Genomic DNA, 12,913 nt, shown 5'->3' on the forward strand with positions numbered 1-12,913 from the left:
CCTAAACATTTTTAATATACAACTAATAAGTTTCTGGTCAGCACATTGATTAGAAGCAACTTTATTGTCAATCCATTCAGTTAGGCAGCATTATGGGATGTGGTAATAATAGTTCAAGAATTATTAATAATTATTTGCACTTTAACAATGGTATAAAACATTTAACAGGCTTCAGATCATTTAAACATTTTGGATCAAAAGTCTGATATATAAATGAGTAAAAAACAAACAAACATTTTGACTATTAAAGCAGGAAAAACCGTAGATATAACCACAACAAATTGCATGGACATGTAGTGGGCAGGTTTAACTTCAACATCAGAACAGTTCAGGTCAGCTACAGAAACAAAAACACTGCTTATGTTTGATTAAAAAAAACAGACTGTCTGTTTTTCTCTGTCTTTCATAGGATTTTCCTTCTCTTCATCTGTGACAACGCTATTTGAGTTCTATGTTGCCCATTTCATTTTAAAAGTCGTAACGTTTTTCCATAATTTAATTGAAAATAGAAATTTCCTATTCTTCATGGCCACAGCTTTAGCATTTGCTGATATTGTCCGATGGACCAGCCAGCTTTGCTTGGTAATGAGCGAAGCAAGTGACGACTACTTCGAGTAGGACTGTTGCTGGTTTAAGTCCCAGAATGATGAAACTAGCGGTGATGCTCAGTGGTCACAGCAACAGCCACGGGGCAATTCTTTAGAGAGCCTCCTGTCTGCTGCTAAAACAAGTACAGTATAAATAACTATCGACAAAAACCTTTATTTTGGTGAAACATTATTTTATTGGATCACTGGTGTAAATCTTGAGATTGTCGTTCCAAGAAGACATTAACTCTTGGGTGGGATCAGGACTTTCAACTGTGTAACAGTGATCCACCTGGTTCTGATGGGTCTGTTGTACGGTATCAGGCTGGACCTGGTTTTGCTCCTGCAATTAAGAAAGAGAAAACAAAAAGTCAAAATAAATTTGACAGATTTTAGGTCGTTTTTTCATTCAAAGATGTACTTTTTCTGATCTGTCTGTGGATTACTTGCTTCAAAATGCCCTATAGGTGATTCAACTTTCTAAACTCCTGTCTTCAATGTGAGCTGCTTTCATATTTTTAAACAAGCGAGTTGTCAGTGATTGTCTCGAGACCAACATTCCTCTCTCATTGCAGGTGAGCTCAGATCTGTTTACAGTCATGTAGATGTGATCATAGTCTCCAGAAAAAGGTCACATTCAAGACAAAACAAGTGGGTTACGCTAAAGTTATTTCTATGTTTTTAAGCACATTAATGTGTAGTCGGAGTTCCAAAACCCCCAGAAAAGTGATTGTGTGTTTCATATGGCGACAGACGTCTGCTGCCCTCTGTTGGTTTGTCAGGGTGTCTCTTTTCCCTCTTCAGGCATGCTTGTTAGCAGACAGGAAGACTCCTGCAGCTCAACGTTGCCAGATTCCTCTGCAACGTTGTCACAAGGTTCCTCCAGTCACTGCCTCGTATCTACCAGGTTTTATAGGAGTTTTTCCTTACCGCAAAGGGGGGTCTAAGGGCAGGGATGCCCAGTTTAATTTAGTCTGTTTAGTTAAAGTTTAGTATTCTCCTATTGATTTCTACGCATTTATGATCTTTTTGATTTTATGTTTACTTTACAATTACCGGGACGAAGACCATTGAGACGACTGTTGTTGTGAATTTGGGCTATACAAATAAAATTGAACTGAATTGAATTGATTCTAGATCCTGTCCTCTTTGCATTCCAGCCACCTCTGAGTGGAAAATAGTGCCTCCAACATATGTTGGCTTCTCTATTTCGCTTACAGACCATCTAAAACGTTCACATGTTTTCACTTTAAAGACCTTGTTCAGATTTAGCAACTTTTAGTGGCCTACTGGATAGTGTCCACCCTGAGACCAGTAGGTCATGGGTTCAAATCCACTGTCGAGTCATACCAAAGACTCCCTGCTTGACACTCAGCATTAAAGGGTTGAATTGGGGGGGTTTGCAGCTATGTTTGCAGCTCATCGCTTGCCAAAGGGATGGGTCAAACGCGCACCCAGGTATGTGATCACTTATAGGACTTTGACTCTAAAGATTAATTAAAAACACCGGAAATTTACCTGTCAGGAAGGAGAGTTATTGGCAGAAAGTTTAAACAGCCACTGATATACGTATATTACTCAGAAAATGTACAAACGTAAAACCGTGAATGTTCTTGTTGCGGCCACACATGAAAAGTACTTAGCTCTGGATGTCATTTTATCCTAAACAGACTCTTCCTTCAGAATGTGATATGTGTAAATGTGAGCGAACCTGGTTTTGCTGCAGCTGGTGGCTGTACTTGGCCAGAGTGGCATACAGGAACTGGTACTGCTCCACTGTCTGGATCATACCCCCCCTGCACACGACAGAGGAGAGTGAAACAAACAAACGTCAGTTTCTCGGAACACGAAGAAGCCAGCTTTGCTTATTATAAAAGTTGTTTCAGCAGAACAAGTTCGGATTCATGGAAACAATTTAGTTTATGTGTCTTTTGATTAATCAGTCTGTCGGTGTTTTACTTTTTACTGCTGATGATTTCAGACAGGAAAACTAAAAGGAAAATTAAACTATGGAGAAAGCAGAGGCCGTACCTGTCAAGGCGAAGCTTACTAACGGTCTCCAGGATGTCAACCTGTCCGGTTTCTCTCAGCTGCTGACAGCAGATACTGCTGGCTATGAAACAGCCGGTCCTGCCGATGCCTGCGCTGAACCCATGACAGGAAACAAAAGTTGGGAGGAGGTTTGAACATCTTTCTACTGCAGTAACATTACTTTAAAAACCCCCAATTTCACGTTTACTCTTTAAAAACAGTTGAGGAACAGTTTCACAGCAGACCAGGACTTACAGTGTGTTAAATGTTACTTATAGGTTTGACTTTTTGTGTTTTAGCATGCATGTGATATTGGGATTCTTTTCAAGGAGCAGTTTCTTTGCAGTTTCATTAACTGCATTTGATTTATTTCTCTGCCTTGAAAGTTGGCCTTTCTCTTGTGCGGAGGCAGCTTTCAACCACCTGCTGGTCTGATTAGAAACATCACAAGTTGTGTCCAGTGTGCGACTGCAGCATTGTTATGGGAAACGTGTGCGCTGGACATGAGGAGATCCCTGCCTCTAACTTGAACAGGATGAAGGACACGTTGGACCAAGGGGCTGGAGGTGGGATCAAGGCTTTGCGATAAATTCCCAACCAACCTGCAGTGAACAACGACGGGTCCCAGACTGGCTCTGAGGTCGGAGGTTGGTTGAGAGCTGAGGGAGGATTCAAGTGACTTCCGATAAACCTCCACCTCCTCCACCAGTTTCAACAGAGAAGTGATGCATTGTGGGATGTGGTGATCGGGCCAAGAGGTGAACCAATAATGTCTGACTGGACGACACTCTGAGCCCAGCTGCACAGGTATACAAACAACAAATGTATCAATGTTCTCAACCAAGTATTTCAATGTTCATGGTTTAAAGTTTTGATGGTAATCACAGACTTTTCAACTGTTTCGACATCAGACGGCAAATCGTTCAGAGGACTCTAACCAGTATTTTTACAGGTAAAACCACTATCAATCCTGGTGGCTGTGACTCAGAGGTAAGCAGTTGTTTCCTAGCTGAACCTCACATGTTGACAGACAGACACGAGTTGTACCTGGACCTCCATGTCGGTGACGGTGAACCCATGTTTCTCCTGACAGTCTTTTAGTCTGATGACAAATCTGCTGAATCGTCTGGTCTCTCTCTCATCGTCCTTCTGGCTCCTTCTCTGATGCTGCTCTGCCTCTTTCTTGTCCTTCTCTGTCACCTTCTCTCCCTCATACCTGGGCAGCGGCCAGTAAGGCTCACATTTCTAAAAAAAAATAAAGCAAGAGGTTGGTAAACAAATGTACTTTTTTCATTGTTTCCTCAGTCTTTACTGTATTTGATTTTTAAAACAAAAATATAGACGTGACAGACTGACCACATCATTTTCCTTGAGTCTAGTAACCATGACGATGATACTGCTCCTCTCCTGCCACACCATGTCCCAGAAATCCCCAACGGTGTGTACCATTGGTCCCTGGGTGGCAATATAGGCATTTGGAGCACCTTTATACCCCTGCAGGACACAATGACACAATTAACCAAACCAATCACCCTGTCAGTAAACTGAAGGAAAGTTCTGGCCTGACTGTTTCTAAAGTCTGTCTTAAAGTTGGGATTATTTCCTACAGCAAAGGCAGGCCTCCTCATTGTTGACAGAGCAAAACAAGGGCAAGGACAGAGAAAGAGGAAGGAACGTCTACTTCCATTTACCGTTTTATTTTGAAATGTTTTCTCCTTGGAAACGAGTTCGTTTTACTTCACATTTGGTTTTCAGTGCTGTGTATACTTCACACTGTGAACATAATTTCCTGTGCTGTTCAAACTTTTGCTTCATTACATTCAGTGTTCAGGGATACTTTCTTTCAGTTCTCTTTTATTCCAGTTCAGACTTTTAACCATTCTATTCCCATCTTTCCAAATATGTTCTGACATCTTTCCACTTGTTTACAGTTCTTACTTGTTTTTAAAGCAGCAATACTTTAAAACTGCAAAGGGAAAAACACTGGAAACCATTTAAATTTAAGTGCAGGTTTGACCTTTGACTTATTCTTTATACAGTGAGTCAAGTAAAAAGAAAGAAAAATTGAGGTTTAGTGCATCTGTGTAGAGAAACTCAGTTGTTTATCACATACACTATCTCTGAAACCACTCCACATCCTTGAACAAATAGCTGAAAATTAGAGGTTTTTCTGCTAAAAATCTAGAGACCGCCTTTTTTACTCCACAGGTGAACACAAACCAAATGCACTAGGTATCAGTCAAAAAAACAGGTAAGATCCCTTATAGATAACACATGCACGCACACCCACACACGCACACACGCCCACGCACGCACACACACACACACACACTCCAGACTGTGAGTAAAGCGTGGGCGGAAAGGGGAGATGAGTCAGGGACATGTCACTTCCTCCCTCACTTCCTGTGGTTTTCCTGCTTGTCAGACTCACTCATGCAATGACAAATCAGAGGGTTCTGTCTCACTTTCTGTTTGTTTAGCTGTCACGCACACACATTTTTTATATTCTTTGTTGGATTTTTACCTGAATTGCATGAACAGAAGAATTCTTTTTTAAATCATGGTGGAAAATAAGTATTTAGTCTATAACAAAAGTTCAACTAAATACTTTGTTATATTCTCTTTTTTGGTAAGGACAGCAGTCAAATGTTTTTTATAAGTCTTCAAAAGGTTTTCACAAACTGTTGTTGGTATTTTGGCCCATTCCTCCATGCAGATCTCCTCTAGAGCAGTGATGTTTTGGAGCTCTTGCTGGACAAACCACAGACTTTTAACTCCCTCCAAAGGTTTTCTATGGGGTTGAGATCTAGAGACTGGTTAGGCCACTCCAGGACCTTGAAATGCTTCTTACGAAGCCACTCCTTCTGTACCCAGGCAGTGTGTTTGGGATCGTTGTCTTGGTGAAAGACCCAGCCACGTTTAATCTTCAATGCCCTTGTTGATGGAAGAAAGTTTTCACTCAAAATCTGACCATTCACGGCCCCATTCATTCTCTCCTTTACACGGATCAGTCGTCCTGGTCCCTTTGCTGAAAAACAGCCCCATACCAGGATTTTCCCACCCCCATGTTTTACTGTAGGTATGGTGTTCTTTGCATACAACTCAGCATTCTTTCTCCTCCAAAAATGATGAGTAGAGTTCTTACTTAAAAGTTCTATTTTGGTTTCATCTGACCATAGGTCATTCTCCCAATCCTCTTCTGGATCCTCCAAATGCTCTCTAGCAGACTTTAGACGGGCCTGCACATGTACTGGCTTTGGCAGGGGGACACGTCTGGTCCTGCAGGGTTTGAGTCACTGGCAGCGCCGTGTGTTACTGATGGCAGCCTTTGTCATCTTCCAAAGCTTTCTGCAAGTCCTTCACTAGGTCCCCCATGTGGTTCTGGGATTTTTGCTCACCGTTCTTGTGATCATTATGACTCCACGGGATGAGGTCTTGGGGGAAGCCCCAGATGGAGGGAGTTATCAGTGGTCGCGTATGTCTTCCATTTCCTAATAATTGCTCCAACAGTTGATTTCTTCACACCAAGCTGCTTACATATTGCGGATTCAGTCTTCCCAGCTTGGTGCATGTCAACAATATTGATTCTGGTGTCCTAAGACAGCTCTTTGGTCTTGGCCAAAGTTTGGAGTGTGACTGTTTGAGGTTGTGGACAGGTGTCTTTATATAGATAACCAGTTCAAACTGGTGCCATCATATATAAATTCTTTAAAAATCAGACAATGTGATTTTCTGTTTTTTTCTCCTTTTGTCTTTCATAGTTGAGGTTTACCAATGAGGAAAATTACAGGCCTCTCTCATCTTTTTAAGTGGGAGAGCGTACACAATTGATGGCTGAATAAATACTGTTTTGCCCAACTGTGCATCCACCCATCCATCCATCTTCCTCTGGTTATCCAGGTCGTGGGGGCAGCAGTCTAAGCAGAGATGCCCAGACTCCCCTCACCCCAGTCACTTCCTCCAGCTCCTCTGGGGGGACCCGAGGCATTCCCAGACCAGCCGAAAGACGTAATCTCTCCAGCGTGTCCTGGGTCTTCCGCGGGCCTCTGCCCAGTGGGACATGCCCGGAACACCTCACCATGAAAGGGGTCCAGGAGGCATCTGGACTAGATGCCCGAGCCACCTCAACTGGCTCCTTTCGATGTGGAAGAGAAGCGGTTCTACTCCGAGCTCTTCGCGGGTGACGGAGCTTCTCAACCTATCTCTAAGGGAGCGCCCAGCCACTTTACGGAGGAAGCTCATTTTAGCCTCTTGTATTCGGGACCTCGTTCTTTCGGTCAAGACCCAGAGCTCATGACCATAGGTGAGTGTTGGAATGAAGATCGACCAATAAATTGAGAGCTTTGCTTTTTGGCTCAGCTCTCTCTTCACCACAACGGACCGCTACAGCGACCGCATAACTACGGACGCTGCCCCTCTTTGTCTGTCAATCTTACGCTCCAATTTTCCCTCACTTGTGAACAAGACCCCAAGGTATTTAAAATCCTCCACCTGGGGTAAGAACACTCAACCCACCCAGAGATGGCAAACTACCTTACTCCAGTCGAGAGCCATGGCCTCAGATTTAGCGGTGCTGACCCTCATCCCAGCCGCACTCACACTCAAACTGCCCCAATGCACACTGGAGGTCCCGGCTTGATGAAGCCAAAAGGACAACATCATCTGCAAAGAACAGAGAGGAAACTGCCCAACTGCATCAGTTGGAATTGATGTGGTTGTTGTCTTTTGGGGGGGATGCATGGTGGTTAGCACTCTCAGCAAGAAGTCCCTGATTCAAATCCTGGCTGGGTCCTGAGTTTGCATGTTCCTCTTGAGTGGGTGTTATCTCATAATCCCAAAAAATTTTTACAGGGTAATTAGTGGCTCTAGATTGTCCCTAATTGTGAGTTTGTGTCATTGTCTGTCTCTGAGGCCCTGAGATGGATTGGCAAATGGTCCAGGATGTGCCTGTTATGTCTTGCTGCTGCTTTGCTGCATCCCCTGTCATTCTGCTCACCTGGCAGGTGTGGCCAATGATCTTGATCAGCTCCTGCTAGGTATTTAAGTCAGAGGAGGCCTCAACCAGGGAGGCATGCAGAGAGAGCAGAGCAGGAGGCTGAGAACCAGTGGTTTTGAGTTGGAGCTGTGCTGGTTGGTTTGTTTTTTCTCTTTTGATTCCCTCTTGATCCTCAGCGTTCTTATACTGCTGGGTTTTGTTATTTCAGTTTGGGGTTGGACCTTGGTAGTCTTTATTTGCGGGCTTTGTTTCTTTCTTTCATTATTTAGATTTTGTTAGGCAGCCTTAGCAGGGAGTTGCCAACTCCGACAGTCAATGTGGCTGGGTCAGTTGTCTCCCTGGATTATTTTATGTTTGGCCAAGGCTCCAATCCCTCTGTTTTGTCTTTTGTTGGGACCAGCACAGTGTTTATTTTTGTTTTACAGGACACAGATTCTTTCTTCCTCTCAATAAATAAACTGTTCCTAAACTTATTTGGTGTCCATCTTCCATGTTCATGTTCTGGCCCCTTTGTGATTTTCCCTTAGACTGGGACAGGTTTGCCTGTTGGGGCCGTAACATATTTGGGGGTTCGTCCGGGATTTATCCCGCTTGACCAGTGGAGTAGTTTTTTTTTGGCAATACTCATTTGGAGGTCTGTTTATACCAGTGCTTCTCAATTATTTTTTGCCAGGCCCCCCCTAGGAAAAGAAAATGTTTCGCGCCCCCCCTGACCCCCCCCCCCCACACACACACACACACACAGACACACTCGCGCGGTGACAATACATCAGGTCAGTATCTATAAAATTTGTATACCTAAAATTGTATCTTTTAACACTAACAAAAGAAAAAAGCAAAATAAATCCACTTTCAACAAATATTAACTTTATTTAGCCACAGAAACCCTGTTCTAGTCTAAAACAGAAAAGAAGCTGAAAGTACCTGAAATAAAAAAAATCTGTCATTCCTTATTTAAACTAGAAACATTTTGACCAACTGAACCATTTGATGCTGAAAAAAATAATTCAATCAATAAATAATATTAAATCTAAATTGATCTGAAACATTAACACAGCAGCACCAATATATTTAACGTTTTTAGTCTGAAGAAATAGGTAAAAACGTGCTGATTTTTTTTTTCTAAATGACGGATTGTTTATTTCTGATCTCATAAAAGTGCAGCTGTTTTCCTGCATTACCTGCTGTCTTTATGTCTGTCTGACACCAACTAAACCACAGGCAGACAAAGAAAACATGGATGGAAAATAAAGACACGTCATCAAAATGTCTACAATAGTTCATAAAGAATGACATTGTTAGCATGAGCTTAGGAATCTAAGGGCAGCGGTGATCTTGGGCAACAGGCAGCGGTAGCAGTGGTCCGCGTGCCCCGATTCCCCTGGCAGACAGGGCCCACACCACCCCTCCCCTTTCGTTCTCACTCGCGCAGCCGCGGACAGACAGAACAGACAATAGGAACCGAATAGTGGACCAGATTATTTTCCAAGCACTGAGCCGCTGTCACCGCTGCCCCCACGTTAAATTTGCGCACCGGACAAACCTGTGCCTAAAACCGCCACCACCGCGCGCCCCCCCTGGCATCGCTTCGTGCCCCCCCCCGGGGGCGCGCCCCACTATTTGAGAAGCACTGGTTTATACAGCCTGTATTGCCTTTGTTATCTTGGGTTTTTGGGCACTGGATTGTGCATTTGTGACTCGTGTTAGCACTTTGTTTGAGCCATTTTGCTCATTTGTGTGAATTTGCACATCTCTGTTCAACAGTTTGTGCTTTTGTGTAATCTTTTGCTTCAATTTTTCCCCCCGTTCTTGCTCCTTTGTTAAGCCCCTGCACGTCGGTTGACGGAGGATCGACTGTTTTGATCTGAGTGAAATTTTGTTGATCTCATCTGAGGTACTTTGGTTGGCAGGATGAGTTTGCCGGGCAGCAAAGCTTCTGCTGGGTCTCTTTATCTTAAGGAGCTTGAGGTTGAACTGCTCCGTTTGAGAATCAAGCAGAAGGAAGTTGGTTATGAGTTTGAGCTCAGAAAAATTAAGGAGGAAAACCACAGGCAAATCTGCCTAAAGGAGCTCGAACTGCAACAAGCCACCTCAGTTGCACCACCTACTTCCTTCGGTGTGCCACCATTTGATGTGGAGAAATGTGTAAAATTTGTACCTCCACTAGGTGAAAGGGCCATTGATGATTATTTGGCTCTGTTCGAGCATCCTGCTAGTGTGTTGCATTGCCCTAAAACTGTCTGGCCACTTTTGTTGCAAAGATTCCTTACGGGGATGGCACAGGAAGCACTGGTATCCTTTCCCGCCACTGAGTCTGGACTATGAGAAGGTGAAGGCTGTGGTGCTACATGGACATGCGCCTGAGGTTTGTGGAGGAGATATTGGATGTCTCAGGAAAACAAATGATCTAGCTGAGGACAAAGCCCTGATAAACCAACATGTCATTCCCGTCTCTGTGAATCAGGTTTCTGATTTGGTTGGAAAACATCCTGAAGGTTTTCCTGCCCAAGCCAGAAGGCAGGTGGAGGACGAATCTACAGAAAAGGACTTTCTAGACCCGAGTGACAGCTTCATGGCTCATCTTGAAGCACCTGGCCTGCAGGCAGTAGAGTTTCATGTTCACATTGGTGGCCATGAGGCTAGAGTCTCTGATACTTCTCTGCTTAGATGTTTTATCCTTTTCTGGGACTGCTTTAAAGGGACTAACAGTATTTGTTCTGAAGAAACTGGCCATAAAACAAATTTTTGACCCTTCATTAACACCCCATTCGGACTTATAGGTGCTCCCAGGAACCTAAGCAGGAATGGACTTCAGTGCCTTAAGTTTCTGGTAATGGACGAACAATCTGAGCTGGGGGGTATTCCAGGAAGCATGTTTAAACTAGCCTGACTTTAAGCCTGAACTCTGGCTGAAATCCGCCTGAACTTGCTTACTCGGGGTATGTCGGTTCCAAAAGACCGGATATGAGTTGGCGTAATTACGCTCGACTTGGAAACCCTGGGTTAATGCACGTTCACAGCAGGTACATAAAGACATTCTCAATGGATCGCCGATTTCAGGAGTCACCATGGAAACGTGTGGTGAAAAAAAAGAAAACGCTGTACTTCAGTGAGACGGAGTCTGAGATTTTAATGACGGCGTATAAAGATTATACGTCCATCAAAAAAGTAACACGGCTGCATCATCAGCAAAAGAAAGTTTCTGCTTGTAGTAGAACAGACAAAGTAAACGCACAAGTTTCTGATCTTGTTTCCATTTTCCTTGTGACGCATATATATACAAAGTATCCAATTTTGCCAACTTAAATGAATTACTTCTATTGGTAACAAAAAATTGAGTTAAATTTATTTAACCTAATTTTTTACGTCTATAAAACTCAATAATTGTTTATACAACTCAAATTTACGTATTTATCTAACTAAATGTCATATTACTCCAATTCAATTAATCTTTTTTCCATCTTAATTAATTATATTTCTTGAACTCTCAAATGTCTAAGTTTGAGCCGGCAGATATACTCATTTTTATAACAATAAAAAAGACGGGGGAAAAAAATGCACGGAGTGCAAAAATTTGTTAAAGATTTCACCGTCAATGTCATTACATCAATCAACTGTAGGGGTGGTATATAAACTAATCATCCTCTCCCTCACTCTCACTCATGGTGCAGAGACGTAAGCTCTGTAGGGCAAAATAACTTGGCAAAACACGGTAAAAAACAGCAAAAACAACTAAACACATTTGGTCAACAACCCACACTTAAACCCAAATCCGTCCAGATAGGCAAAGGGAATGATATCCCAGAATCCTTTGTGGTGCCAATCTAACAGCAGCACCAAAGTTACAAACACCAAAGTTACTTAATTGAATTAAATTGAATGAAAGTAAAATAACTGTCTGAAAACTACGTGTAATTTTTAAACTGGCTTACAAAAAAAAAGATTTATCTTAACTGAAACAAATAATTAAGTTAGATCAAAGTAAAAAAAATATTTTTCCAACATCCTTATGTGGTCTTATCACCCTTTCACTGTGGAAAAAGTATTATCTGAGCTTCTTCATCCATTAAATCATCTTCAAATGGACACACCATGCTGCTTCACCTCTCTGAAAACAAAGTAACCTACAACTAAACCTGCTCCAGACCAGGTTATGTTCAGAGCATGAGTTGCTATGGCAACTTGACCTACCCTGAAACATACCTCCATTTCTGGAACCGAAAACTGAGGTTATCAACTTCCTTAGCCTCAAACTTACCGTGAGAGCTAGCATAACCTGCTTTCTGGAACACCCCCCAGGTCACTGTGGACAACAACCCATTCCCATGCACTGAAGGTATACATCGGTTTCCTTTAAACAACATGCATCCATCGTCTCTCTTCACAGAAGCCATCCTCAACGCACACACAACCAAAGCAGACCTTTCACAAGAAAGGTGGCTCTGTGATGAAGAACTAGAGAATTCTGGAGCAATTGTTTTCAGGTACTGGGCCCCACAGGGTTTGGATTATTCCACCACAAAACCAGTTTGTGGAGTGGACCAGTGCAAAACATCAGCAAGACCTCAAGGTTGCCTCTAAAAGGAACAACCCTTGTCTGACTGTATTGCTTGTGAACATATTTCTTTCTTTTTTTCATTTTCTACTTGCAGGAAAATGGCCCCTATGTTCACAAGTTTATGGGTGGAGGTGTTATGTCTTGCTGCTGCTTTGCTGCATCCTCTGTCATTCTGCTCACCTGGCAGGTGTGGCCAATGATCTTGATCAGCTCCTGCTAGGTATTTAAGTCAGAGGAGGCCTTAACCAGGGAGGCATGCAGAGAGAGCAGAGCAGGAGGCTGAGAACCAGTGGTTTTGAGTTGGAGCTGTGCTGGTTGGTTTGTTTTCTCTTTTGATTCCTATTGATCCTCAGCGTTCTTATACTGCTGGGTTTTGTTATTTCAGTTTGGGGTTGGACCTTGGTAGTCTTTATTTGCGGGCTTTGTTTCTTTCTTTCATTATTTAGATTTTGTTAGGCAGCCTTAGCAGGGAGCTGCCAACTCCGACAGTCAATATGGCTGGGTCAGATGTCTCCCTGAATTATTTTATGTTTGGCCAAGGCTCCAATCCCTCTGTTTTGTCTTTTATTGGGACCAGCACAGTGTTTATTTTTGTTTTACAGGACACAGATTCTTTCTTCCTCTCAATAAACTGTGTTCCTAAACTTATTTGGTGTCCATCATTCATCTGTTCTGGCCCCTTTGTGATTTTTCCCTTAGACTGGGACAGGTTTGCCTGTCGGGGCCGTAACAGTGCCACAA

The 12,913-nt window shown here is 42.9% G+C and overlaps 1 protein-coding gene across 2 annotated transcripts in view; it reads right to left on the reverse strand.

Annotated features, from left to right (window-relative positions):
- Window positions 1–45: 45 nt before the first annotated feature.
- Window positions 46–12,913, reverse strand: part of ptpn7 (protein tyrosine phosphatase, non-receptor type 7) — a 32,186-nt gene continuing 19,318 nt past the window's right edge. For both annotated transcript variants that reach the window (XM_004086326.3, XM_011472950.3), the window contains 6 exons: window positions 3,975–4,112; window positions 3,666–3,863; window positions 3,221–3,417; window positions 2,619–2,732; window positions 2,299–2,383; window positions 46–930 (listed from right to left, as the gene is read on the reverse strand). In XM_004086326.3, coding sequence (XP_004086374.1) covers window positions 778–930; window positions 2,299–2,383; window positions 2,619–2,732; window positions 3,221–3,417; window positions 3,666–3,863; window positions 3,975–4,112 — 885 coding nt within the window. In that variant the 3' untranslated portion in view covers window positions 46–777. The remainder of the gene's footprint in view (window positions 931–2,298; window positions 2,384–2,618; window positions 2,733–3,220; window positions 3,418–3,665; window positions 3,864–3,974; window positions 4,113–12,913) is intronic.

The sequence above is a fragment of the Oryzias latipes genome, chromosome 7 (genome assembly GCF_002234675.1).
Source record: "Oryzias latipes chromosome 7, ASM223467v1".
Classification (NCBI taxonomy): domain Eukaryota; kingdom Metazoa; phylum Chordata; class Actinopteri; order Beloniformes; family Adrianichthyidae; genus Oryzias; species Oryzias latipes.